The sequence below is a fragment of the Melitaea cinxia genome, chromosome 24 (assembly GCF_905220565.1).
Source record: "Melitaea cinxia chromosome 24, ilMelCinx1.1, whole genome shotgun sequence".
Taxonomy (NCBI): domain Eukaryota; kingdom Metazoa; phylum Arthropoda; class Insecta; order Lepidoptera; family Nymphalidae; genus Melitaea; species Melitaea cinxia.
The window spans coordinates 4,764,451-4,791,709 of NC_059417.1; the positions used below are offsets into that span (position 1 = coordinate 4,764,451).

The 27,259-nt window shown below is 32.4% G+C and overlaps 1 protein-coding gene across 1 annotated transcript in view; it reads left to right on the forward strand.

Annotated features, from left to right (window-relative positions):
* The first annotated feature begins 5,797 nt into the window (after window positions 1-5,797).
* The window catches only part of LOC123665672, a 62,173-nt gene continuing 40,711 nt past the window's right edge, over window positions 5,798-27,259 (forward strand). The window contains exons 1-3 of the mRNA XM_045599939.1: window positions 5,798-6,623; window positions 18,447-18,633; window positions 26,622-26,721. Of these exons, the coding sequence (XP_045455895.1) occupies window positions 5,798-6,623; window positions 18,447-18,633; window positions 26,622-26,721 (1,113 nt within the window). The remainder of the gene's footprint in view (window positions 6,624-18,446; window positions 18,634-26,621; window positions 26,722-27,259) is intronic.

Genomic DNA, 27,259 nt, shown 5'->3' on the forward strand with positions numbered 1-27,259 from the left:
AATATTACTAGGTTCTTACTGGCATATTTTTTCATGAATATTTTCGGTCTTGTCAGACAATGGTAAACATAAAAAAATAGTCATCAACTTGAGGCAGTTGTTCGAGAGTTGCACGTCCCTACAAACATAGCGATTCACTGTCATACATATAAGATTAGGAAATAAATGAGGACGGTTTCAAAAATTTTTTGTGCCCTGTGCAAAAGTATATTTATATCAGAAGAACGTTGAAAATAATTTGATATCTGTTTCCCTTCAGCCTCGAGGCGAGAGCTTTGACGTATGAAGGAATGTCGCAACCAAAAAGATGAAAACCAGAAACATTTCGAATTTTTTGCTTTTTTCGTTCGTGCTGGATTCCAAGTCTGCTGTTGCAATTTGATTTGTCGATCGATGATATTGAGTGGCGTGGTAGATTGAGCCTCGAATCTTCCTCTACATGAAGATAGAGGTTTATACCTAGCAGAGGGATGTTACAAGCGGAATCAATCAATCTATCAATAACATTGACATGGTCAGTTACTAGTACCAAAAGACTTCCATTTTGAAAAGTGTTACTTCAAAATGGAAGAGATACTTACCTATTAAAGAAATCAACTTGTACAAATTAACGATTGTTTCATATTCTCTAACGTCACTTTCAATTTACGTATCCCTATTGCAATCTCAATTCATTGTCTTTGTTTTCAAACATCCTTTTTACGAAAAAAAAACAAAAGCTACAAATGTCATGTCAATTTTCAAAAAAGGAAACAATGAGCAATTGATAACCTCATCTCTCCTCGCATTTCAAGTCGGTTGGAAACAATTTTTCCTATTAAATAACGTTCAATACAAACCGAGTATTGAACCGACAGACGCAGATATTCATTTATTACAGACGTAAAACAAGAATGAAACAAGAATCTCATTTTATAAAAGAAACTCACTTTCCTTGTATTGTTCACGATCATTGTTTATGCCGGCTTTTATCCGCCATCTTTAATACTAATACTATACAATTGTTGCAGTTTTACTCGCGTTGTTTTAAAAATTGGTATGTATTTTTGGTTACAATTCTAATAGCGTCACTTGTAGCTTAATGCTTTGTAACCAAAAATTGCTTATATATATTATATAATATATATATATATATATATATATATATATATATATATATATATAATTGATGTGGAAAATTCTATTATAGTATCTAAACTAAAAGTTGTCTATTTTTATAATGATAAATCTTAAATATAAAATTCTCGTGTCACAATGTTAGTTACCATACTCATTCTAAATAGCTGGACCGCTTTTTATGAAATTTCGTGTGCATATCGGGTAAGTCTGAAAATCGGCCAACGTCTATTTATAATACAGCTAATTTATAAGAGAGGTGGGGATTAAGGATATAACACATATGGCAAAACAACGTTTGCGAGGTCAGCTACTCATTTATAAATTAATATACGTACATCTTTTGATACAATACATCTACGTAAGTAATAAAACAAGTAATAAACAACGGTCTTTGTAAAACTTTTATAAATATTACTTGCTCTTAAGGGTATTTGTATCAAAAGATCATAAAGAAAAAATCTTCAAGAACAAAAACATTTTCCAGTCTCCTTTACAAGAACAGTAGACAAGTTCCATACTTAATTTTCAATTAAACAGGCAAGTTGAAATATGTCGAAAATGTAAGTAATATAAGTATATATTATAAAGAAAAAAAGTAATTTTATGAGTCAATGGAGGGTTAACGCCGGAACCACTGACCCTGTTGATAAAGCCGGTACTCGACCGATATATTATCCTTAGCGGATAAGATAGATTTGGCTTAAAAACAAAGTGAAATAGGATTGGAACTTAATTCGTTTTTTTTTTTTTGTAGAATAAGCTTCTTGACTATAATCTTTCATGACAAAGGACAAATATAAGAATTTGTAGTGTTATTAGTAAGGAAATGCGGATGTTGGCGGAATGTTTCATAATAACATACAAAAAGTCAGTTAAAATAGTGATGGTATTTAAAAAGAAAGTTTGTATTATCATTTTTTAATTCTGCACAATTGTGCCTTAAGTATATACTTGACTATATATATTGTACTTGAAGAATTCGCCTTAACAACGTTATCACTCATAGGTATCAACATACTATACTTATAAACTAATTATAGAAGGCGTTTTAAATTTTTTTTTAAAGGACACTATACTCAATATTAAGAATAAAATCAATTAATTCTCATTTATGTCTGTCTATCAAATAGTATTTAAAACATTAAATATTATAAAATCTTTTTGTTTGTTCGTTCAGAAATTAAAGACATAACAGCTCTCTTGAGTAAGTCCAAATAACTTGAATCCATCCTTAACCACTCTGCCGGGACATTTGAAAGTACCTTCTGTTAATCCAAGGCTGGTATTTATATTTGTAAGCTTGATGAAAGGGATAGCTATTGCAGACGAAGTCAGCGAACGAAAAGCTTGTAGCTTATATGTAAATAAAAAAGTGCGTGCGTACAAAGTACACATGTCACAAGTGAAACTTCTTTGACAAACTAATTTTTTAGTCTCGTTTATATTTATACAAATCTAAAGTTTTATATTACCGTTCCTGCGTGATCGACGAAAACATTGCCGTTTCATCAAAACGTTGCCGTTTCATCAAAACGTTGCCGTTTCATCAAAACGTTGCCGTTTCATCAAAACGTTGCCGTTTCGTCCGTAAAAAATTTACCCTCATGCGCCGAAAGAAATTTCACTTCAAAAAGAATCGTAAAAATATATGTACGCGTATAAGTTTTACGTCAAATTATATAATTCTTTCTCTTAATGAGAGTCTATTATTGCTAAGACAAGGTTTGTATAGAGAAAATAAAACTAAAACTGATATTTTCACAAACAAAAATCTGGTGGTACGACATTCTTTATGTCAGCTAGTAATGTATAATCTGAAAATGAATGTTTGACTGTATGTCCTTTATAGAATCGTAAACGATGCATTTGATCATGTCACGATCTTCAGCAAAATGTTGTGCATGAGCACACAAAGGTTTCTGAGTTGGTACGATCACAAAAAAAGCGTAGCAACCCGCGCAGGGTACAGCTAATTAGTCCATAAAAACATCAAAATATACACAGATAGTAAAGTTTTAAGGTTATTAGTCAATAAAAATAATTTTGACCTGGTTAAAATTATTAACGTCTCTCGCAGAACTCGTTAAACTGTTTTATACCAAAACAGAAACATTTAAACATAATAACAAAACAACTAACAGTATATAAAGCGTTGTACATAAAACCGCATTGTTTTATGAAATGTGAACAATTTCACCGAAATAAACCGAGAAATACTTGGGATGCTGGGAGTCGTATAAATAAAGTTGTTTCACATAAAACCGGTTTAGATGCTCGTTAGTGAGTCTCATTTTTACGATTTTGCTTAAATAAATCTATATTCTATTAAGTTTATATAATAAATAATAAGAGTTTTGTATCACTCTTCTCCTGTATATTGGTTTGAATCACGATCAAGATTGAGCCTGTAACATCCCACAGCTGAGCATAGGCTTCTTTTTTCCATGTAGGAGAAGGATCGCAGTTTCCCGCTGCTCCCCTGTGGGTTGGCGGATTGGTTTGTAAAAATATGTCTAATTCATATGCTTTGAAAATTTGAAAAAACCTGCAACTATTTCGTAGGTCTGCAATGCTTTCCTCTTTATGTAAGAGCTAAACATTCCGCTCCCTTCCCAGTTCCGCCGCAGGTTTGCGGATAACTGACCTACCATGAGGTGTCTATCATAACAACCGGAACCAATGGCAACGAAACCTCAAATATTTATACAAATCAAGCGCACGACAATAGGTGTTAAAGTGATTTTCTAGTCGATTCAAAACAAACATTCATTATTTTATGAGAAATGAATTCTTATATTAATTCTTTATAAAGTATAAAACTTTAGCTTCTCTTGTCATCTGATCTCAATAAAATTGCTGAACTTTAATACCTACGACACAAAATTAAACAAGTTTTCATAACTATTTTATATCACAAATACTACAATACATCCCCACACCCCGTGAGTCTACATTTGAAAGATTAATAGTATTAGTTTGATGTTATATACTAATAGCTAAATATTAAATGATATTTAATTAATATATAAGTCCTTTTATACATTACTATATGAATTGAACACACACACGAGCTCACAGTTTACCATACTTTTAATTAATTAACAACAATACAGGAGCATTCTCAAATTTTATCCTTAACTTTGTGAGTGAAATTAATAATTACCTTCTGTCTAAAACACTCGACTCATAAATGTTATTTCAAATAAATTGATTATAAATTTAAGTAAGATTTTCATGGTTACATTTTACATACTATATTACGTATAAATGAAACACGTATTTATTTTATGTAATACTAGCATCCAGCCCAGGCTTCGCACGGGTATTTAAAAAAAAATCCTCTAACTTTTTGAAAATATTATATATCCTATGTCAGCCGCGAATAGTGTAGCTTCCCAAAAGTGAGTTTCGGAGCCTATTCGATGCAAACAATCAAATTTTTCCTCTTTATAATATAAGCATAGATAAATAATAATAAAATAAGAAAAGTAACAAAAAAGTAAAAGAAATAAATGTCTCAAATGAGAATTTAAAACACAAAATTATTTTATAAATCTTTTTAAAGTTTGTTTTTACTGTATACTCGTTTTTTTAGTTATATAATTATGAAATTATTGACACATTTGTACAAAGATGAATGTTCTGGGATAACTTCGTCGTTTATGAACCGATTTTAATAATTATTTTTTGTTGGAAAGGAGATATCCAAGGTGTGATACCATGATAAGGAAAACAGGATTTGATGATAAAATCCCAGAGAAATCGAGGGAAACCCTCGAAAATCGTAGTGACGACTGGTGCGTTTGTTATTTTTTTTCGTCTACTTACGTTGTATTACTTTCGATGTAACTGAAGTCGGTTTTTTTTCGTTTACGAGCAAACACAATTATTTTTAATATATCTAAAACGCGTGACGTTAAAGGATGTAATCCAACAAAATCGTTCAACAACGAATTATACGTTCCCTATAATTTTACACCTATTAATATGTAAATTAGGTTGCAGCGTGTGCTGTGTTGCTGTGCTATCTCAAAAAATAAAACATACGGCAAGCGGTTACGTTTAAATCTCTATATTATTATATATATAAAAATGCATTAATATGCTTCAAAATAGATACTTTTATACAGAATACACATCAAACTATAAATTAAATATTATATAAGTTTTTGGATTTTTATCAATATAATAATAAATATATTATAATGATTTTAATTTATATATTTTAAAGTAAAAATAAATTTATTATATTCTTCAACGGCTATTCTTATTTTGAATAATATGCAACGTAAAATATACACAACATTTATAGATTAAACTAGCTGAGAGTTAAAAAAGTGCGATTTCGTCCGGTTCGCAGTTGTAAAATAAATAATTTTCTGAAATAAAAGTAGCTTAAGTTACTCATTATTACATCAGCTATCAGCCAGTAAAAGTCCCGTCAAAATCGGTCTTGCCGTTTCAGAAATTAGAGCAAATAGACAGACAGACAGGCAGACAAAAATTGTAAAATATGTTATTTTGGTATTTTTTAATATTACAAACAGACAGTCCAATTTTATTTATTTGTATAGATGATACTCTAGTTTTCCATATTGCGAATAACTCTCTTATTTCTTTTCAGATTACGGTGAAATGAATCTAACGTCGTGGCGATAAAGGTGAATTATTAAATATAATGGCAGTGAATAGTCCTAGCGGATATCCTCCACTCTCTCCAAAGCCGCTCACCCCAAAAAGTCCTCGACATTTCATTTTTCCTCAAAAGAGTCCCTCCATTACATCCAGCACATCTTCCTCTGGATACTATACTCCACAATCCGGCTGCAGTTATGATAAACACGTGCCTCCAAAGAGTCCAATCGCCCACGGTCACCGAAGTCCAGTGAGTCCAAGGCACTTCCATTTCCCCCAAGTTGCAGAACCACCGCTTGAACGCACGAGCCCTTGCAACTTTGATCGACCTCATCATGGCCTGCATTATACCACATCACTGAAACATAACCGCCGAGAAAAGTCTAGATCACCGAAGCCTCCACCAGTACATATTCATACTAATCCTGGTTATGTGTCGCCTAATCGAACGAGAAAGCTATATGGTTCTACCTCCACAGTAAGTTCACCTCGGCTGGTGACATCGCCGAGTATAATTTCAAGTCATACGGATGATTCAATCGATGCAATGCCTGGGACACCATCTGCGATTGTCAACGATGCTGATGACGAAGCCACGGAGACGTCTTCAAGGATCAGAAAATCGACATCTGATCTAACAGATTTAACTGACGATACTCCTCAAACTCGTTCTACTAGCATCAGCAGACCATGTTCTCCGATGCGCCGAGGGTCGATGAAGGGGGGGTTGGCATATTTGGCGAGTAGGCGTGGATCGCGAGAGTCTACTGTATCAAACTGTGACTCAGTAGAAGATATCGGACCGCTTAATTTTCAAAATACGATGCGTGGACGTCAAAGGCGAACATCTAACTTTTTGGAATTACCAGGTAAGTCCTGTAAAGTATTCTTTAGTATTGAATCTTATGAATTAGCATTGAATATTATGTAATATTATTTATATAGATTACCACTGTTAATAATTTATAAAAAGTAAGTTTTGTTACATTTATTATAGTGCAAAATATATAGTTGTAAAAATAAAGTTTTCATACATTTTTAATTGTCACTTAGCACTTACTTAATAACCACCGCGTGGTTCCCGGCAGATTAGAATAGGGCCACTCCTTTCTATTTCTAGGCTGTTGTAAAAGCAACTAAGGACGATCAAAGCTGAAGCTGATCGAATCCAGTGAAAGCCTAGAAAGTATTCGACGCCGCTGAGCTTGGATTGTTTTGAAGTGAATCTGCTCCTGAAGTCGAACACATATCCGCAGAGTGCGATGCAGTGACATCACAACAAGAAAGCGTTTGCAGTGAAGCGCCTGTGGAGGTGGTCGCTAAAGAAGTAGTCTCCCTAAAAGTGGATGAAATACTTGAGAGGGATCTATTAAGAGGCGATTTCCGAGATTCAGGGAGCTGCTTTGGGACAGAGCAGCGCCCTGAATCTCGGAAATCTTTTCTCTTTATCGCGACCTGGAGTGACATTGAGGCAGTCAACAGGTTGTTACTTCCGTACATGGAGAGTAGTCTCGGCTTGGAAGAAACGGGTTATATTTTTGTTAGAGCCAAGTCCCATGAGCCTAGATGCGCTACTCATAAAAGTAGCGATGTAACAGCATGAGGAGATGGAGGAGAATAGAACGCCGTATTGGCCTGGCTGGGGCCCTCATTGGTGGGCTACACAAGACCAAAGATTGTGTGCTCCTTTAGATTAGCCTTTCACGGGCTAGGCATCATCATCGACCAGCCCAACATAGCCGACAGATAAACTGTTCTGCTTGTCCTTGAAACCTCTAAGAACCCTCCAGGAGTACTTGGGGACAGACTTTTAGTTTCAGAGACGAGGTACTAAGGTCTTCCACTTTCTCTACATGGATGATTCTAAATTGCTGGTTCCTCATTTTGTACGCCTGTAGAAACTGTTGAAAATCACCACAGAATTCAGCAGTATCATCAGGATCAGCTTGGAGTAGACAAATGTGCGGTCATGCATGGTCATGTAGACAGGGGTCAGGTGACGCAATAGGTACGGCTTAGTCTCGAATCCTTCAAGACCGTTTCCGAAGCTTAATCTTACCGGTATCTGGGTAAGTCACAATGCGTAGGGGTGAAGGAGGTGGACTTCAAACAGGTGGTTTGCGAAGTATTTTGGACGGCTAACAAAAGTTCTTCGGAATATTTGTCGAAAAACTCGTTTTTATTCATATTTACTACTTCAACGTTACCTCAGACTCATCGGAATAAGTACTTATCGATTTAAAAGAAAACAAATATTTACGACTCAATTCTAGCCAAGGATTTTATCGTTGAGCATTTTTTGACAGTTCATTGCCTCGGCTTACGTTCCATAAAACAAATACTATTTGAATTAACTCAAGGGAAAAATATAGAAATGTTTTTTTTTTCACTTTAGGAATTCTGTTCAGTTTTGATCATACTATATTGTGATACGGATTCACTTTGTTTACATGATTTAACTGGTAATCTAGAAATTTAGTGAAAAATTATGTATATTTTATAAGTTTTCTTAATAACAATTTACATGTTTGTATTAAAAGAATGAGAAAATGTATCATTTTTATATATTATAAGAAAAAACCTCTATCCAAAAATGATATTATATGCCTTATCTAGATTTTTTTTATATCTTTTATATTTATATTATGTATTTATGATTATGAATATTATATTTCTAGTGAAATATAATAAGGTAACTTGTTGTCAGTGTTTAATAAATTGGGTAGGACTTATTCTATTCAGATGACGGATTGCGAGGCACAGGAGTGACACATCTGTAGTTCCCAAAGAATCTGAAGTCTTGCAAGTAAGCAAAAGTTAGTTATCGACAAGGATTGCTGAAAATTTCTTTCACGTTACTTTTTTGTAATAAATAACGAGATCACTTTGAAATAAACGCGGCGCTTGTCAAATATCAGAAAAAAATAATTAATATTGACACAAAAATGTATTTTTTTAGCCTTGAGTCAATAGTGAAGACTTGTTTTTTCTTTTTTTTTAAAGAATTTTTTTTTTTTATTTATCCCTAAGAAGCATTGTCGATAACAATTCAAAAGGTTTTAAAAATACTCGTTGCTTTTATTACATTTATAAAAATTATGACAAACGTTTCATAATTCATGTTATCAAACAATTTTAAGTAAAACTACTCTACTTCTTTAATTGATTTATATTTTATTTACGCTTCAGCCTGTAATATCCCACTGCCAGGCTCCTCATGTGGGATAAGAATAAGAGCTTAATCCACCACGCTGCCATTATAACAGAGCGTAGTTCATTTCTCAAGATTGGTTATTATTGTGTAAAATGCTATAGTACTAGAGTTATATCACATAACAACCACAATTGGATGTTAATAAGACGAGCAAAACTATATGGTTTCAGAAGGATTAGGTTCAATACTAGTTGCATGACTTGTCACAGAAAATGTAATTTTAATAAGAATCAATGAACACAAGCTATTTAGCGCTTCCATATAAATTAAAATCTATATATTAATACGTAAAGCAAAAACTTTGTACCCCTTTTTACGAAAATTGCGCGAACAGAGTATGAAAGAAAGTAGAACAGTATGAAATTTGGCACACTTATAGTTTATACAGAGAAAGACTGCAGAGTGCTAATTTTCTTTAAAAAAATATGCATAAAAATACATCCAATCAATTAAAAAAGCCTCATACACACTACCATGTATTTGTATTTGACACACACACACACACCCATATATAGAATTTTGTTTATTATTATAGAAGTGTCTTTGACAACAGAACCGTAATAATGTTCAAACTTATAATTTAAATTAATTAAGGTCGAATTTCAATCGCTGGGAGACCACTAATATACTACATAATTAAACCACTTGTAAATATCACTTATATAGATCACATTTAAAGAATACTACTCTTAAGCAGTGTAGTGTTCTTTTGGTGAGTAATGTGACCAGAGATTCTTCCAATCCTTCCAGGAGGGAAGTTAATTAAAAAAAAATTCATGTTCTTTTTGCTAGGTAGTGCCACCTAGCGTGTAATATAAAAATATTGCAATCTAACTAGAAGACGCTAAAATTAAATATTTATAAAACGTCGTTAAAAGAATTTTGACAATATAATTTAGAATAAGACACTTAGAGTACAGCGTATTAAAAAAATTTGAGATACGAAATGTAGGTTAGTTAACGATAGATGGCAGTAAATATTTCGAACAATTTTTTTTTCAATTATTTAATTCGTTTTTTTTTTTATTATTTTGCCAAAGAAGTTTTACTTCTGACACGTGTACTTTGTACGCACGCAATTTTCTGTTATTTTTTGTACAATAAAGAATTGATGAATAAAAAATAATTGTGTTAGCACGCAAACGAATAAAACCGACTTCAATTTACTTCGATAAGTAATATACCGAAGGTAGTCGAAAAAACAACAAAAGATACTCGTCAGATCAAATTTAAATGGAACCACATGACAAGCACCAATTTCCAATTTAAAAAAGAATCATCTATCGGTAACCTTAAAAAGTTGTGAATCACAATAAAATGCTATTTGTGTATATAAATATGCATGTTTGTCTGTATACAATAAAATAATAAATAACACTCGGGGACTGCCGCGGTAAAGCTATTGCATAGCATTTTGTATCAACTTATGTAATTATAATTATTTATTTATTTTATTTATGCAGTATTTCTTTTTCTTTGATATTAATTCAAGTTACACTTTTTGAGCGTGGTGACCGATAAGAAAACATTTTTTTTTCTTTTATTAAATAAATAAAAAGTTAATATTGTTTAAAATATTTTTATTATTTTACAATACATGTGGGTTTTATTATCTTACAGTAGCTGTTGGTTATTCAGGAATATTTATCATTGAAACTATAGGTTTATGATAACGAAAATAAGAAACATAAGTTGCTATATTATAAGTATTACTCTATAAGTATTCTAATCGAACGCACACAACGCCGTGTCGAAGACTGCCGAACTGAAACGACGTTAGACGATGCACGGCCTTCAAGCCACACCTCCGTGCCCGTCGGACTGGGGAGCGTGAGGTTTTTTCGTTACGGAATTTCTGGATTCGGTCCCCGCGTTTAAGGCCCGCGATAGAAGCTATGCAATAGCTTAATCTATAATAATAATAATATATATAAAAGCGAAAGGTCACTCACTCATCACGAAATCTCCGAAACTATAACACCTACAAACTTGAAAATTGGCAGGTAGGCTCCTTATAGGACGTAGACATCCGCTAAGAACGGATTTTACGAAACTCGACCCCTAAGGGGGTAAAACGGGGGTTGGAAGTTTGTATGAAAGTCCTATGTTTTTGAAGTAAGAGACCTCAAATTTAAAATGTATGCTCTATAGATGGTGAGAAAGTGTCCAAATAATGTATCTTTAGAAATCAACCCCTTTTTGGGGTTGAAACGGGGGATGATACGTTGACTCACTGATCACGAAATCTCCGAAACTATAACACCTACAAACTTGAAATTTGGCAGGAAAGCTCCTTATAGGGCGTAAACATCCGCTAAGAACGAATTTTACGAAAATCGACCCCTAAGGGGGTAAAACGGGGGTTGGAAGTTTGTATGAAAGTCCTATGTTTTTGAAGTAAGAGACCTGAAATTTAAAATGTATGCTCTATAGATGATGAAAAGGTGTCCAAATAATGTATCTTTAGAAATCAACCCCTTCTTGGGGTTAAAACGGGGGATGGTAGGTTGACTCACTGATCACGAAATCTCTGAAACTATAACACCTACAAACTTGAAATTTAGCAGAAAGGCTTCTTATAGGGCGTAGACACCCGTTAAGAACGAATTTTACGAAACTTGACCCCTAAGGGGGTAAAACGGGGGGTTGGAAGTTTGTATGAAAGTCCTATGTTTTAGAAGTAAAATACTTGAAATTTAAAATGTATGCTCTATAGATGATGAAAAGGTGTCCAAATAATGTATCTTTAGAAATCAACCCCTTTTTGGGGTTAAAACGGGGGATGGTAGGTTAACTCACTGATCACGAAATCTCCGAAACTATAACACCTATAAACTTGAAATTTGGCAGGTAGGCTCCTTATAGGACGTAGACATCCGCTAAGAACGGATTTTACGAAACTCGACCCCTAAGGGGGTAAAACGGGGGGTTGGAAGTTTGTATGAAAATCCTATGTTTTAGGAGTAAAAGAAATTTAAAGTGTACACTCTATAGATAGCGAGAAGGTGTCCAAATAATGTATCATAATCTATATATATAAAAGAGAAAGGTCAATGACTCACTCATCACGAGAACTTAATAACCGCTGGATGGTCCATCCATCCAGGATGGACAAAGATGAGGCAGGGAGGTAGATTATAGTTAGTTGACGTCCGCTAAGAACGGATTTTGTGATATTCCACCGCTAAGAGGGTTTAATTAGGGTTGATAGTTTGTATGAAACATATACAGCCTGAAAATAAAACTAAAAATGTGGTGTATAGAAAGGTTTTATAAAAATAACTATTAAATTATACTAAATTGTGCCTTTTAAAAAGTTACTCAGTTTGATAAGCATTTCAAGTGACTGAAATAAAAAAATAATTTGCGTTAAACATCTTAATAGTAATGCATATCTTCATAACCACGCGGACGTAGTCGCAGGCGACAGTTAGTGTATTATAAAACAAAGTCCCCAAAAGTATATGTGAAAGATTCCTTCAAAATCTACTGAACGGATTTTCATGCGATTTCACCAATGGAGAGAGGGCTTCAAGAGGAAGGTTTACGGAACGGCTAAGCCGATTTCGATAATAGTTTCACTGGAAGTTTGCCGGGAAAACTTTGTGACACACTGATTTCTACGCGGGCGAAGCCGCGGGCACAGCTAGTAAATAAATATAATAATAGATATCAGAATATAATGTCAGATAATAAATATAATATCAGATGGTTTGGCCATGTTGAGAGAATGAGTGAAGAACGATTGACGAAAAAAGTATATAAGGCGAGTGTGAATGGAAGGGTTGGAAGTTAAGTAAGTTAATGCTTGTATTACGGGTAACAGCCGACTGTTATAACTATATATTTTTTTTAAATATACATAGAAATAATAGATATATAAATATATAAATACAAATATTACACTCAGGCTCGGACGGGAATCGAACCCGCAACCCGCGGCACAGACACCACTACAAGCTGCGCCAACGGGCTAGTCGTATATCCTTTATAGAATCGCAAACTGTGCATTTGATCATGTCGTGATCTTCAGCAAAGTGTTGTGCATGAGCCCACAAAGGCTTCTGAGTTAGTACGACAAAAAAGCATAGCAATGCGCGCAGGGAACAGCTAGTAGACATTAAAAAATACATTCGAATTGAGAACTTCGTCCTTTTTTTAAGTCGATTAAAAACATAAGTAGGCGGTACATTTTTCTCTTATCTCTTAGAATTTTGACAACTCAGCACTATAAATTTGAGAATTTGTAACCGTAGTATATTTTACAAAATCGCTAAGTAGTGTAATACACATAATAACATATATAACATACACATAATAACTATATTATGCTATACTACTAATGTCGAATATAAAACACAGGTGAAATTGCGAAGGGCCTTTGTTCGCTACGAACATCTGTTTTCAATGACAATCTGTTTTGATCACTCCTGAGACCTCAGCGTGTTAGTTTACGTCAAAATAGGGGTTAACGAGTAGTATAAGCGAATATGCCTCAGTCACTTCCATGAGTGGTAGCGTAATGCTTCATAGCTTATACTCTCTACAAATAAATTCTATTTTTAACATAAAGGATTATCTTAAATTAGACTTAATTCTTGTGATTATCGCCAAAGAATAAAAAGTTTATAGCTACAATTTCATAGGAGCGATTTAAAAAATAATATCTCTAAAATGGTGACACTTTTACCGTAGTAGTTGTCTGATACCTGAACCATCAACTTATCTCCATCAACTCTCCCTATAAATTTGTTGTAGTATGTACTTACTAAATCTTCAAAACTTTCAATTAACGATATTAAAATCTATATAAATAAAAATGAATGTTGCTAAGCGCATGACTCGTGAATGGCTCGACAAATTCGGCTAATTTTTTTTTGTATGTTCCTTAAGGTCCACGGAAAGTTTAAATACTAAAACAAAACTAAAAAAAAAAGAATTAGTTTTTACTATTAGCTTTTGAAAGAACGAAGTCTGTTCGGGCAGCTAGTAAATTATAAAGATGATATAAGAGAGATCATTTCCAGCTCTTTGACGCTTTATTTTTTAACTTTATTGTACCGAAGTGAAATAGAGTGAGAAGTTTTTATTGAATTTATTGTAATCAGTGTTTACGAAGCCATATTAGTACTTGTCAAGGTGTGTACTACTAGTAGGAAATAGAATTATTACAAATATAATATCTATCTGCATATAAGCACTTGTGTATATATTAGATCAAGAGCCGACATACTGAATAATAAAATGATAACTCTTTTACAAATAACTTTATTCCTCAGTTCGTTAATAGTTATATTTTTAATTTTATTCTTTATTTATAATATTATCAATCTACATATATAATAGGACACTAAAAGAAAGAAATATTTTGCAATTAGATTTAAAGGTTATTATGAACAGATATAGGGGAGCGGAAGTGATACCCTTATTGAGCTGTTGGCCTTTTTACATGAACCATGTTTTCCACTTTCGTAAAGTGATTTGAGGATTTAGATTCAATAGCTTGAATTTTCTAAGAGTTCCAAGTAAACGTTTCCTGAAACATTGCGCATTTTTCTTCTCTTTATTGAATCGACCATTTTTCGTTATATACTATGTCCATTAGCATGGAAAAGCATTTATTGATAGTCTTAATATCTACCGAGGCATACGACCTTTTATGTTTTGAAATATCTCTTCTAGTACCTGGGATAGCTGTACTTTTTACAGGGATGACAGTTAGGCGACTACGAGTATTCGCCCAACTGTCATCCCTTGTTGTCCCTGTTGAGTTGAAAGGAGATAAAATTTAATTTTGGGAAAATAACTCTTCAACTATAGGAATTGAATGATTTTGATTAATGAAAATATGATTTATTATTTAAAGTGTTGTAACTAACATTTAATCAATATCAAATTTTTAACCATAGGTATGTATTAATAAATAAAAATACCTATATAAAAATGTATATATGATCAATCAAATATGATGTTTTTTTTTGACAAATTCGTAACTATTAAACTTTCCGAGGATCTCATTAAACATACTTCTAAATAAATAAATTGTATTGATATTAAAGGTAAGTTAATAAAAGGCAAACATCCTTATTTACAACCTAATTAAAACTTTCTACGAATATCATATTAATTTAAACTTTTTCGGACGATTCTCTGACGGTTCGTTTTGCTTGAGGCTTCACTTGACTTGGTTTTGATTTTTTCCATCAGTCTTTTACTGCAGTAAAAAAAAAACACTTTTTGTGCCTGATATGTTTAATAATTGTGTTTGTCCACAAACAAAAAAGCCGAATTTAGTAATGTTACCAACAATTAATATAAGGTAGGTAAAAAAAAATGATGTGGTGTCATGGGGCACCAGGTAGGAATGACGTTCCTTTGGATAGTATACAAGCAACAAACACAATTTGAAAAAAAAATTTTGAATTTTATATATATTTTCTTGTTCTTGATTTTTTTTTTAATTAAGTACATAAAATTATTTAGGAAATTTAGTATTTTAGAAAATAACAAATACCGTAAAATAAAATATATCAAACAAAATAATAGTAACTAGCTGCTGCCCACGACGATCACCAAAAATACCTACGATTATACCTTTTAAAATAACATTCATTTACCCGTTTCTTCTTTACATTTCATATCTACAGAAAAATCTCATAGATAGCGCTGCTTTAAAATTGTCTTGTCTACTTATACTCATTTAATTATATTTATCGGCTTAGTTACTTATATTGCGTGATTTTTATAGTGTGAAGTTAGCTTATATACCATGGTTATTAACATAATAACAACAACATTCAAATATGCATCGTTAGATTACACGTTGTTACAGAATGCGTTGAGGAAATAAAGGTTCACTGCTCGTTCCCGGTAGGTGATAGCATGATAATATGTAGTCTATATGTTGACCCGACTTCTTAATAATATTCGTCCCAAATTTGAAGTAAATCCATGCGGTACTTTTTGAGTTTATCCCGGACATACATAAAGACAAACAGACAAACAGAAAAAATTCTAAAGACTATATTTTTGGCTTCGGTATCGATTGTAGATCACACCCCAAGTATTCTTTAAAAAAAATATTCGATGAACAGTTTTGACTTTCCTACCATTTTATTATATGTATAGATAATAATAATTCAAACTATTAAGTGGAATAAAAAAACATGTCTTTATTTATTTTTGTCGACAGTATAAAATTACATAAATAATTTTAAAAAAAGCTTACTAGTAATATTTTAGTTTTACAAACGTCATATTATACACTCGTGTTGATTGATATTACTTGTCACTTCCGTTATTTATTTTTCTTACGGTTTTAGCATCACATTTTTTTCATTTCGGTCGCCTAGCCAAATGTCAAGCTTGCCGTAAGGAACTTCGTTCCAAAAATCAATGAATAACATATTATTACGTATAACTTAAAGAGTAATTGTCCATTCAAATCTAAATGGGACTACACGACAATTACCAGCTTTTGAATAAAAAACATCACCAAAATCAGTATGACAAATAAAATGTAACACACAATCTAACTGAGAGCCTGCTACTTCTTTTTGAAGGCAGATAAAAAAGTCGATAATTTTGACTTTATTTGTGTTTGTAAAACCATGAATAATTTACATACTGGTAAATAGGCTACTGCGTTGACATCAACAGAGGGCTTAATGTAGCCTACCTTACGAATTCACACTCTCGATGAGTTAATGTATGTGTATGTTGAAGTATAGGTATTCGTATAGACGCAAACTTGTGGAGGCCTATGTCCAGCAATGGACTGTGACTCATGTGTTTTGTCCATAGTCGCCACGCTGGGCAGGCGGGTCGGTGACAGCAGGGCTGGCTTTGTCGCACCGAAGACGCTGCTGCCCGTCTTCGGCCTGTGTATTTCAAAGCCAGCAGTTGGATGGTTATCCCGCCATCGGTCGGCTTTTTAAGTTCCAAAGTGGTAATGGAACTGTGCTATCTTATGTTATCTTAATTTAGCTACCTAATTACTGAACCTACAATTGAATTTTCGAACACAGTCGTGTTTGATGCATGTGCTGATAATCTTCAGCAATTATCATTTTAACCGACTCCCAAAAAAGGAGGAGTTTCTCAATTGGATTGTATATTTTTTATGTATGTTACCTCAGAAATTTTGATTGGGTGGATCGATTTTGAGGATTTTTTTCAATCGAAAGGATTTAAATTTAATTGTTGTCTTACAAGTACTTCTTGAGTTATATCTAATAATGCGTATTAACTTAATTATTTGTAAAAACAATTATTTAAAGATATTATTATTTTTTAATGACATCTCAGGAATAGAAAATTCATACGCCGTTGTAGTAGGTGTAGTATCATTCAATAATAAGTGTTAGTGAAATTACTAGAAAATAATTTATACATTAAAAAAAATAACTATTAGGTCGCTAAAAGTTTCCCTCCTATCTTTTATCTATTATAATTCTCTATTCAAAAAAAAAATCATATAACTGGGTACCATTTTGGTTTAATATAAGTATCTTAATGACCTTGTTTTGACATTTGCTTCCGAAAACTGGATTATACGATTTAACATAAGAACGTTGGCATTTTCCCATTCTGTGTACATGGATATTTATCATTTGCTTTAATCTTTTTTCTGAATTTCTTTAAATAATGAATGATAACCGTATTAAAATTTACCGAATTAGGAATACACGAAATTTAAATTGTAATACAAATAGAATAAAATTCTTAATGGATTTGAGTAAGAAGTTTTATGTAAAATGCATTGAAGATGACCTTTAATATACAAATATAGTTGACACTAAACTAAAGTAGAAAGAAAGCTTACTAAGAAGGTTGCATGGCGATAAACGAGGGCACGAATGTTAGGCTAGTAGAGTTCTTATTACTACTGCTACAATTTTACTGTTAAGTATTCAATAAATTTGTTTGTTGAGGTAATTTCTTAGCTTGTTGGTAGTCAAACAGTTTGTTGTGTACGATGTTTTCAGACAGGAAAGTAGTCATTGCCAATTGAACCAATGGCATTAATTTTTTTTCTTGTAGCGCTATATCTTCATACACAGCATAGCACACACACATAGAAAAAGTAAAATAAACTTATTCTAAATATTAATAGTTTGTAATCCGAACTAGAAACTGAATGAGAATAACTAGTCGAAATTGTGCATTATGTGTGGCCGAGTATTATATCAATATACCTGTTTATACCTGTAGTGTATGCCAACACAAGTATAAAATTAACTATTTAAACTCATCGGTGCAACGTTAAATAAAAAGTAATTTTTAAAATATTAATTACATATAGTCTGGCCAGTACTTTTCAGCCTACCATTTCGCAATTTATTTTTAATGTACAAAAAAATATCAATTAATTTTTACCCATTAAATAAAAAAGGTGGTAAAGGTCGTTTCTAGTTCGGACGGTTCCTAGATCATAACACGTTAATGTCAGCTTTTAAAAAGTATTCATTTATTTCAGTTGTCGAGCACTCAAGACCAAGAGTGTGCTCATTACCAGAGAAGCCGTACAACCCGAGACTATCAGACGATCTCTACAGGCTACGAACGTTCTCGATCACCACAAAGGGGGGCGTGGTTAACTGCGGTGACTCCATTTGCAATCGCCGCAGTCGGTCCAACACTTCCGTCAATTCTACCAACAGCAGGTATTAATTACTTTATTTTAGCTTGTATGTTTTTGTTACGATTGTAATGTTTATTTTTTTTTACGAATGCTACTTACGCGATATGGGTTACTTTAACTGATTTCCATGTAATTATGGTATATTTAGGTTTCCTGAAACACAAAATCTATATTCCAGTATGGTTAACAGCAAAACAGATATAATAATATAAACTATAACGTAGAATAATTATATTTTTATAGTAATAATGTGGAGAATATTTCAATCAAAAGATAAACATACTAATACTACATACAGTAATGACATGGGATTTATTGTTTAATACTAACTAGTGTTCGCTGAGTGGTCGAAATTCGTCCATAATTGATTTAAACTAGCTGTGCCCGCGAGTTTGTCCACGTCAAATTTAACGAAAAAGTTATTGTTCAGTTCGCAGAGTTATAAAATAAATAAATTTCTAAAATAAAAGTAGCTTAAGTTACTTCTTACTATAACAGCTATCTGCCAGTGAAAGTTCCGTTAAAATCGATCCAGCCGTTTTTAGATTAGCTGGAACAAATAGACAGACATCTGTGTATGAGTCAAAAATTGTAAAAAATGTTACCGTGTATACATCCATATGCATTTAGTGAAAAGCGGTTATTTTAATATTTCAAACAGACACTCCAATTTTATTTATTTGTATTGATTATAAGTTTGTACATTATTATCGTTCTGTTGTCAATAAACAAACAAGTATATATGCTTGTGTGTCAAATACATGGTAGTGTGTGTAATTTTTTTTTTATTGTTTAACGTATTTTTTTGCATAATTAAAAAAAATATTATAATTTTGTACTCCTTCTCTATATAAACTATAAATTTCATCGTTTTCCATCCGTGCAATTTTTATAAAAAGGAGTACAAATTTTTTACTTCGCGTATTAATATATAGACTACGAATAAGTGTTAAGTATCATTCATCTAATTTAGTAATAAAAATTGTTTTTTAGAATAGTTTTCATTCTAAAGTAATATGTTGTAGATATGTTATAATATTTTGTTTGTTTGTTTTTCTTTTTTAATAAAAGTTTTATTTGCACACAATGATATTAGTTATGTTTCTTAATGTATCATCATCTTATGCATCTATAACTACCACATAATTGTGTACTATACGTTTCTTGCACAAAGCCTTAAGGAAAGGAAGTAAGGAAGCCTTTTACCTCATTTGTCAAGGAATTCAGGGCTTAGCTGTCTTAAGTAAGCGACGGAAGCGGAAACGAGATATGATGCAATGTAAAAATATCAAGTAGCTTTAATGTCTTAGGATGTCGTTTTACTTTATTTTACAGCTTATATATTATTTTCAAAAGAGCAACTGTGGAGTTTCTTGTCGATTATTCTCTGCAGAATCTACATTCTTAATCGGTGGGAGCTTCACTTTTAAACATAATACTCACTTTAAAAAAATTAAAAAAATGAAGATTCGAAGGTACCTTTGAAGCCTATTTGAATATGATTATTTTTGATTTTGATTTAATTTGAGATAAGATATAACGCAATGCAATTTGTTTTTTAAAATACGTATAACATTTATTAATTTATTTTATTTATTTATTATTAATGTACATCTAAATACAGACACATATAAAGAAAAATACAATACAAGATGTACAAAGACTAGCCCGCTACTATGCGTTACTATGACTAGCCCGTTGGCGCAGTTTGTAGTGACCCTGCTTTTTGCTCCGAGGGTTGTGGGTACAATTCCCACCCTGAGTCAGGGTGTTATATATATATTTGTTTATATATTTATATATGTATTATTTATAAGTATGTTTATCGAAGAAAAAAAATATGGCTATACCAATCGACTGTTAGTCTGTTACCTATAACACAAGCATTAAGTTTCTTACTTTAGGAATAGACGACCGTGTGTGTATTGTGTAGATATTTATTTATTTATTTAAAGTTGATATTATCGCCAAAGAGCGATTTCTTTTAAATAACCTTTGGGTACTGGACATGATACAGTAGCAGCGGTTAGAAGTGTGCACATATTAAGGAGGAAAAATCAATAATAAATAACGTTAACATCGTTTGTTTCTGTGACAGTAGTAACTAGATGATAATGCTAACGACAACTAAATAATGTAATGTTTCAATAAGTAGAACACATGAATAAAAAATAAGACTTATATAATTTACTATGCGATAAACAATTATCCAGAACAGCGAGATTATTCCATCTTGTACTGTACCGTGAATGTATTTCTCGTAGCCAGGTTCCTTGTAAACGAATCCTTCATGATTGCTCTTCACCGCAGGGTAAGAGGTCAATTGTATGTTGAATCTTGTTCTTATCATTGGTATGCTGTATGGAAATGATTTCAAATAAGATTATTTTACTAAATAGGTATTTTAACCACCTTCCTAAGAAAATGATTTATTTTTATACTTTATTGTATTATTAGCAATCCGCCCCGGTTTCGCACGGGTTCAATGCTGATACTATCAACATCAAAAGATATGTTACAAACCTCTAAAAACACAAGTATTTCTCTACTGGACTATATTCTATTTATAATTGACGACGCGTTCGCGCAGCAGCACTGTCTGTTGCGCTGGCGGTTGCAGGTTCGATCCCCGCTCACGACAGACATTTGTATCAGCGATATAGATGTTTGTGTTGGTCTGGGCGTTTGTGCTTGTGTATTTTGTGTGTTTGCGGACCCCCGACACAGACGAAAATCCTACTGGGGGCCGTTGAGTGTGAAGCGTTATTTATTTTCTCTTAATTTTAATGTAGTTCCATCTCTGTTATATTATCTGTTACAACAAAGTAAAGGTAACATAAAGTCTCCGTACAATATATTTCATTTGATTGAAAATAGCACTTATAGTAAAGCTAAGAATAACTAAATTAACAAAACGTATTTTTTTTGTATAGTATTACATAGTTTATCGTCGCATTTATATATATTTTATAAAGTCGGTTAAGAAGACCTATAAACGTAAAGAGCAATAAAACTAAACTTTTATGACTGTCACTCAGCTTCCAATGTAATTGACTTTCTTTTTAGGTTTTAAAGATAATCTTTTAATTGCTTCAAGTAGAAATAAGTTCTTCTTCTTCTGGTTAAAATGGCTTTCAATAGCCCATATGAGCACAGATGATTGCGCCAATGTCACGTAGAAGAAATAAGTTACTTAAATCCTTTATGAGAAGTTAGATAATTTAGTTTAACTCTTTTTGACATTTTCTTTCTATGATAGATCTTTGGCAGATCAGAGATCCTTCTCTGAGAATCTTTATTGACAATCTAGGTACATCCCTAATATAATATTATAAATGTGAATTTTGTTTATTACGCTTTCACGCGAAAACTACTTAACCGATCATCATGAAACTTTATACGCATATTCTTGGAGGTATTAGAAGTAACATAGGATACTTTTTATAAACAAAATCAATGCGAGTGAATCCTCGGGTAGTAGCTAGTAATTAATATAATTGTGTTTGCTCACAAACAAAAAGAAATCGACTTCAATTCCATCGACGAGTAATACAACGTAGATCCACGAAAAAATAGTCAAAATCGGTACATCCAGTAAAAAGTTATTGCGGATTTTCGAGAGTTTCCCTCGATTTCTCTGGGATCCCATCATCAGATCCTGGTTTCCTTATCATGGTACCAAACTAAGGATATCCCCTTTCTAACAAAAAAGAATTGTCAAAATCGGTACATTCAGTAGAAAGTTATGCGGTATAATACAACTTAGGTCGACGAAAAAAGCGTCAAGTAAAAACGCATTATTAGATATAACTCGAAAAGTAGTTGTTAGATCTCAAATAAATTAAAATGGAACCAATTGACACACACCACCTTTCGATTAAAAAAAATTGCCGAAATCGGTCCACCCGGTCAATAGTTCTGAAGTAACATACATAAAAAAAAATACAGTCGAATTGAGAACCTCCTCCTTTTTTCGAAGTCGGTTAAAAAATAAGAAGAACGACTGCCCTAAATTGATATTTTTTAGTGGTCGTGATGTCAGGAGGTTTTGATAGGTACCATATACATTAAAAAAAAACCATAAATTCCCTGAAAAAAATATGGTGATATAAAGCTCACCAGGTCAATTAGTTTATTATATACATATTTAAGTCCTTGGAAAACAAAATTAAATACATCGATGTTATTGACGATCAAGATTAAAAAGATAATAAATGTGTGCAAATCTAAAAATTATTAAAACATGCTTGTTAGTCACAATGTATTATTGAAATTAAACATTATAGATTAAGGTTTGAATGACTTAATAAATGTTTGTCTGTTGTTTAACTTTATGTTTTAGTTTTATTCACGTATCTACTATTATCGATGAAAAATAATGTATGTTTAAAAGATGAACATCATAATTATATGTATGTAATTTTACCTCGTCATTTGGTCCAGCATATAGATAACAAAACTTTTCTCAGCCATTAAACTTAGAAAATTATTAATCACACACATACAATGATGAGAAATTCTAAGCCCATACACTTATGTAAGTCAAGGCGTCGAAAAAAAAGTGAGCTACAAGTATTTTCAAGTACGTCTTAGGAAGGGACGTCTTGCCCATTAGGAAGAACGACATAAGTGTTACAGTGCAGAAACCGTTTTAAGTTTTACTGTATGTCACAGTAAACCTAATGGCGCGAAAAGTTTATATCAAATGCTATTTATAAATAATAAAATAAAAAAATTGTTATAACTAAAACATTCGTTATAAAATATACGTTCGTAATCGTTATATTGTTAGTTTGTATGACACTACATATTATTGATTATCAAGTAGTTGAATCTGTTATTTCATACGCTGAGTTAGGCTTCGGCCACACCGTCGTGGTAGTGTGCGAAAGCGATACCATGGCGTCCCCACTAAGGCGCCGGCGGAAAAAAGATGTGGGTTTTAGTGGATAGTTTGTCATTGCTACTCACGCCGGGAGTTCCACACTCCCGTCACCCTCGTGTGGCGGGATTGGTGCTTAATGCATTTCCCCATCTATAAAAAAAGGCTTCGATCACACCGTTACATTGAAATACTGTTACATAATCTGGCTTTATGTCCCGTAAACTGTTTTACTAGTTAAAACTTTTAAGTATTAATCTTTTTTTATAGATGTGTGTCGTACAAACTGCAACTTAACCACTTCTGAAGATTATTTGAAGATATAACATTATTAATAATATACAAAATAGTGGAGAGCCATCTCATCGAAGAATCTAACTAACATAACATTACAATCGTACGAAACCGAAAATATAAATAAATATATTTGAATAATTGAACAATATATTGAAGTGAAACTAATATAACATATTATATTAACTGAGTCATATAAAGTAATAACTTCTACGAAACCTGATCAGATAGATCATAATCTATAGAAATAAATAATATTGGATCGTCTGTATGTAATATTAAAATAGCCGCTTTTTACTAAATGCATATGGATGTATAAGCGGTACATATATCAAAATAACATTTTTTACAATTTTTGTCTGTCTGTCTGTCTGTTTGTTCCGGTTAATCTCTGAAACGCCTGGACCAATTTTGACGGAATTTACACTGGCAGGTAGCTAATGTAATAAGGAGTAACTTAGGCTATTTTTATTTAAGAAATTTATTTATTTTATAACTCTGCGAACTAAATAATAAATTTGTTGTTAAATTCCACGCGGACTAAGTCGCGGGCACAGCTAGTTTATTAATATTTAATACATAACATAATCTTAAACAAGAACATATGTAAATTATATTAATGAAATTCGGACAGGCGAATAATAAGTATCATCAAACAAATAGTCATAAAATTATAAATAGATAGAAACATTCATAAAACAAATCTAAGGGAAATACAAACTTTTTTCCACCGTTAATCCACTACAACTAGATTTTCGTACTTGATTACGATCTTGCGTGACTACCGTCGACCTGTTCTGTTGCTACTCTTACAAATATACATAATAGCTCTTTGTAATTGATGATACTGGTCTGGCCTAGTACTGGTCTGATATCTTTATCAGAGGTTGAAATTTTTTTTTTTTTTTTTCTTAGTTTTACGTTTATGTTTTTAATCTACGTGCTATATTTTTATTATTAAATATTTGTAAAATTGTCTAATTGTAATAGTATATAAAATATTTTATCTAATTCCTCTTTCCCCATTAAAATGGATATGAATTTTATTCGCCACGTAGCTTCACTGCGGCCTGTTGAGTATATGTGCCAGTAACGGAATTCCCATCGAGTAATGCAGGTTATTTCACAATGTGTTGATGTAGGTCCGTACATGTAATATTATTTGATAAACAGCTCTTAATAGAGACAAGTGACAAACTTTTCTATAGCTTGGACAGATCAAACAATATGAAGCTTGCTACAATCGTAAGATTCATAAAAGAACATTTCCGAACGAGTGCGTGACCTCATCTGTCACGTACTCGACACACTTGGATAAGAGTCCCAATTGGAGAGTAGAAATGACTAGCTCGTTGGCGCAGTTTGTAGTAACTCTGCTTTCCGCTCCGGGAGTTGTGGGTTCGATTCCCACCCCGAGTCTGGGTGTAATATATTTATTTATATATATTTATATATATGTATTACTTATATGCATGCTTATCGAAAAAAAAATGTAGCTATACCAGTCGGTTATTACCTATAACACAAGCATTAACTTGCTTACTTTAGGAACAGATGACTGTGTATGTTGTAAATATTTTAATTTAAAGAAAGGAAAACGATTTTAGTGCTAAAAGTAGAAAGTTTAACAAACAAATAATATGAATAGACTATAAAAAACAGCAAAAACAATTCAACACACTATTTTTTTACGTTTAGTATCATAATTGTCATTATATTCTTTATGGCGATAGTTGCAATCGATAAACATATTTGACAAGCGAGCGATCTCCTAGCGATTAATTAATATTTTTCACAAACTGTTTCTTGTGAATTGCTATATAAAATTACACACATGTATATTACAGGCAGGCTCTTAAGGGCAGTCTATATCATCTTAATATATATAAATCTCGTGTCACAATGTTTGTCCTCAATGGACTCCTAAACCACTTAACCGATTATAATAAAATTCGCACACCATGTGCAGTTCGATCCAACTTGAGAGATAAGATAGTTTAAATCTCAAATTATAGTCGCAATTTTAATTTGTTGCTAATTATTTGTCTGTTATTATTTGACAGTCACAATTATCTGCTAACTCCAAATGATTCTAACAGATGTCGATACCTTTCGACTGGGTTGAGTAAGTAATCAATAGATGGCGCTGCTATAGTAAATCTACGAACGTGTCATATAAGCTACATTTTAACAGCATAATTACCACGTGTTGTTGACGCTATAAAATTTTGTCTTTGTTCGTAAATAATTTCATTGTACTAAAGGGTTATAGTAGTAGAAAGTCAAATAAGGAGATCACCATATTTTTTTTACAAATACCATCTGTGTGAAAAAGCATAGTGGACTCCGTGACTGATGTTCTCTTATTGTTTCTCTTAGATTGTTTACTATAATGTAATATAACAAAAACTTTAGCCACAGCAACGCGTGGCCGGGTCAGCTAGTAGTTTTATAGGAACTAGTGGTCGCCCAGCGCTCGAAGTTCGACCATAATTAAAAATTTAATTTAAAAAGAAAAACCAAACAATAATGAAAATAAAGAACATTTTTTTTTAATTTTTCAATTTTGCTACAGACTGACAATCACAAATTAGTATAATATGCGTGTGTGTGTCAAATACATGGTAGTGTGTGTAATATTTTTTTTTATTGATTTAATATTTTTTTATGCATAATTTAAAAAAATATTAGCATTCTGCACTCGTTCTCTATATAAACTATAAGTGTGAGTAAATTCATTCTCCTCCATCCGCGCAGTTTTCGTAAAAAGGGGTACAAAGTTGTTGCTTCACGTATTAATATATAGATATTTAATTTTAATGTTTTGTCCACAGAGCGTCAGATAGATCGCCGTTCGATGGTTCCTGCTGTTCCGGCTACCGGCCTGTGGATTCTGCCAGTCTGGATACACCTGATGAAGATGACCTTGATCCGGTAACGTGCTATTATGTAAAATTCTTCTTTCTTTTTCGTATCTTTCTTTCCTTTGCTTACCGTGCTAGTTCGCTAGTAGAACCGAGGCGTAATCATTTCAGCTTATGCCACTTTTACTAATTTAATTTTAGTTTGAGCATATTTGAAAATAAATTTATCAATAAATTGCAGTATTTATCAGTTGCAAAGTTCGACATAGTTTCAGCGAATCTTTGATCGCTAAAACTATGTCAAAATTTTCATTGTCGAATTTTTACTGTCGATTTTTTTTTCAAATTTTTGTCACAAACTCAAATATTTATATAACGGTTCCAAGGAAGGATTAGCCTAAGTTTAACAAGGTTCTGTAGGAAAACGGAAAGAAAAAAGACACAAATATGGTAAATTTTGCTAAAACTTGAAATCGATTATGATAAACTAGGTTTAATTTTTATATGAGCCACTTTTGGTAAACAAAAAAATTTTTTTTTTATGTCACTAGGTCGACAAACAAGCGTACGGCTCACCTGATGGTAAGCGATTATCGTAGCTTATAGAC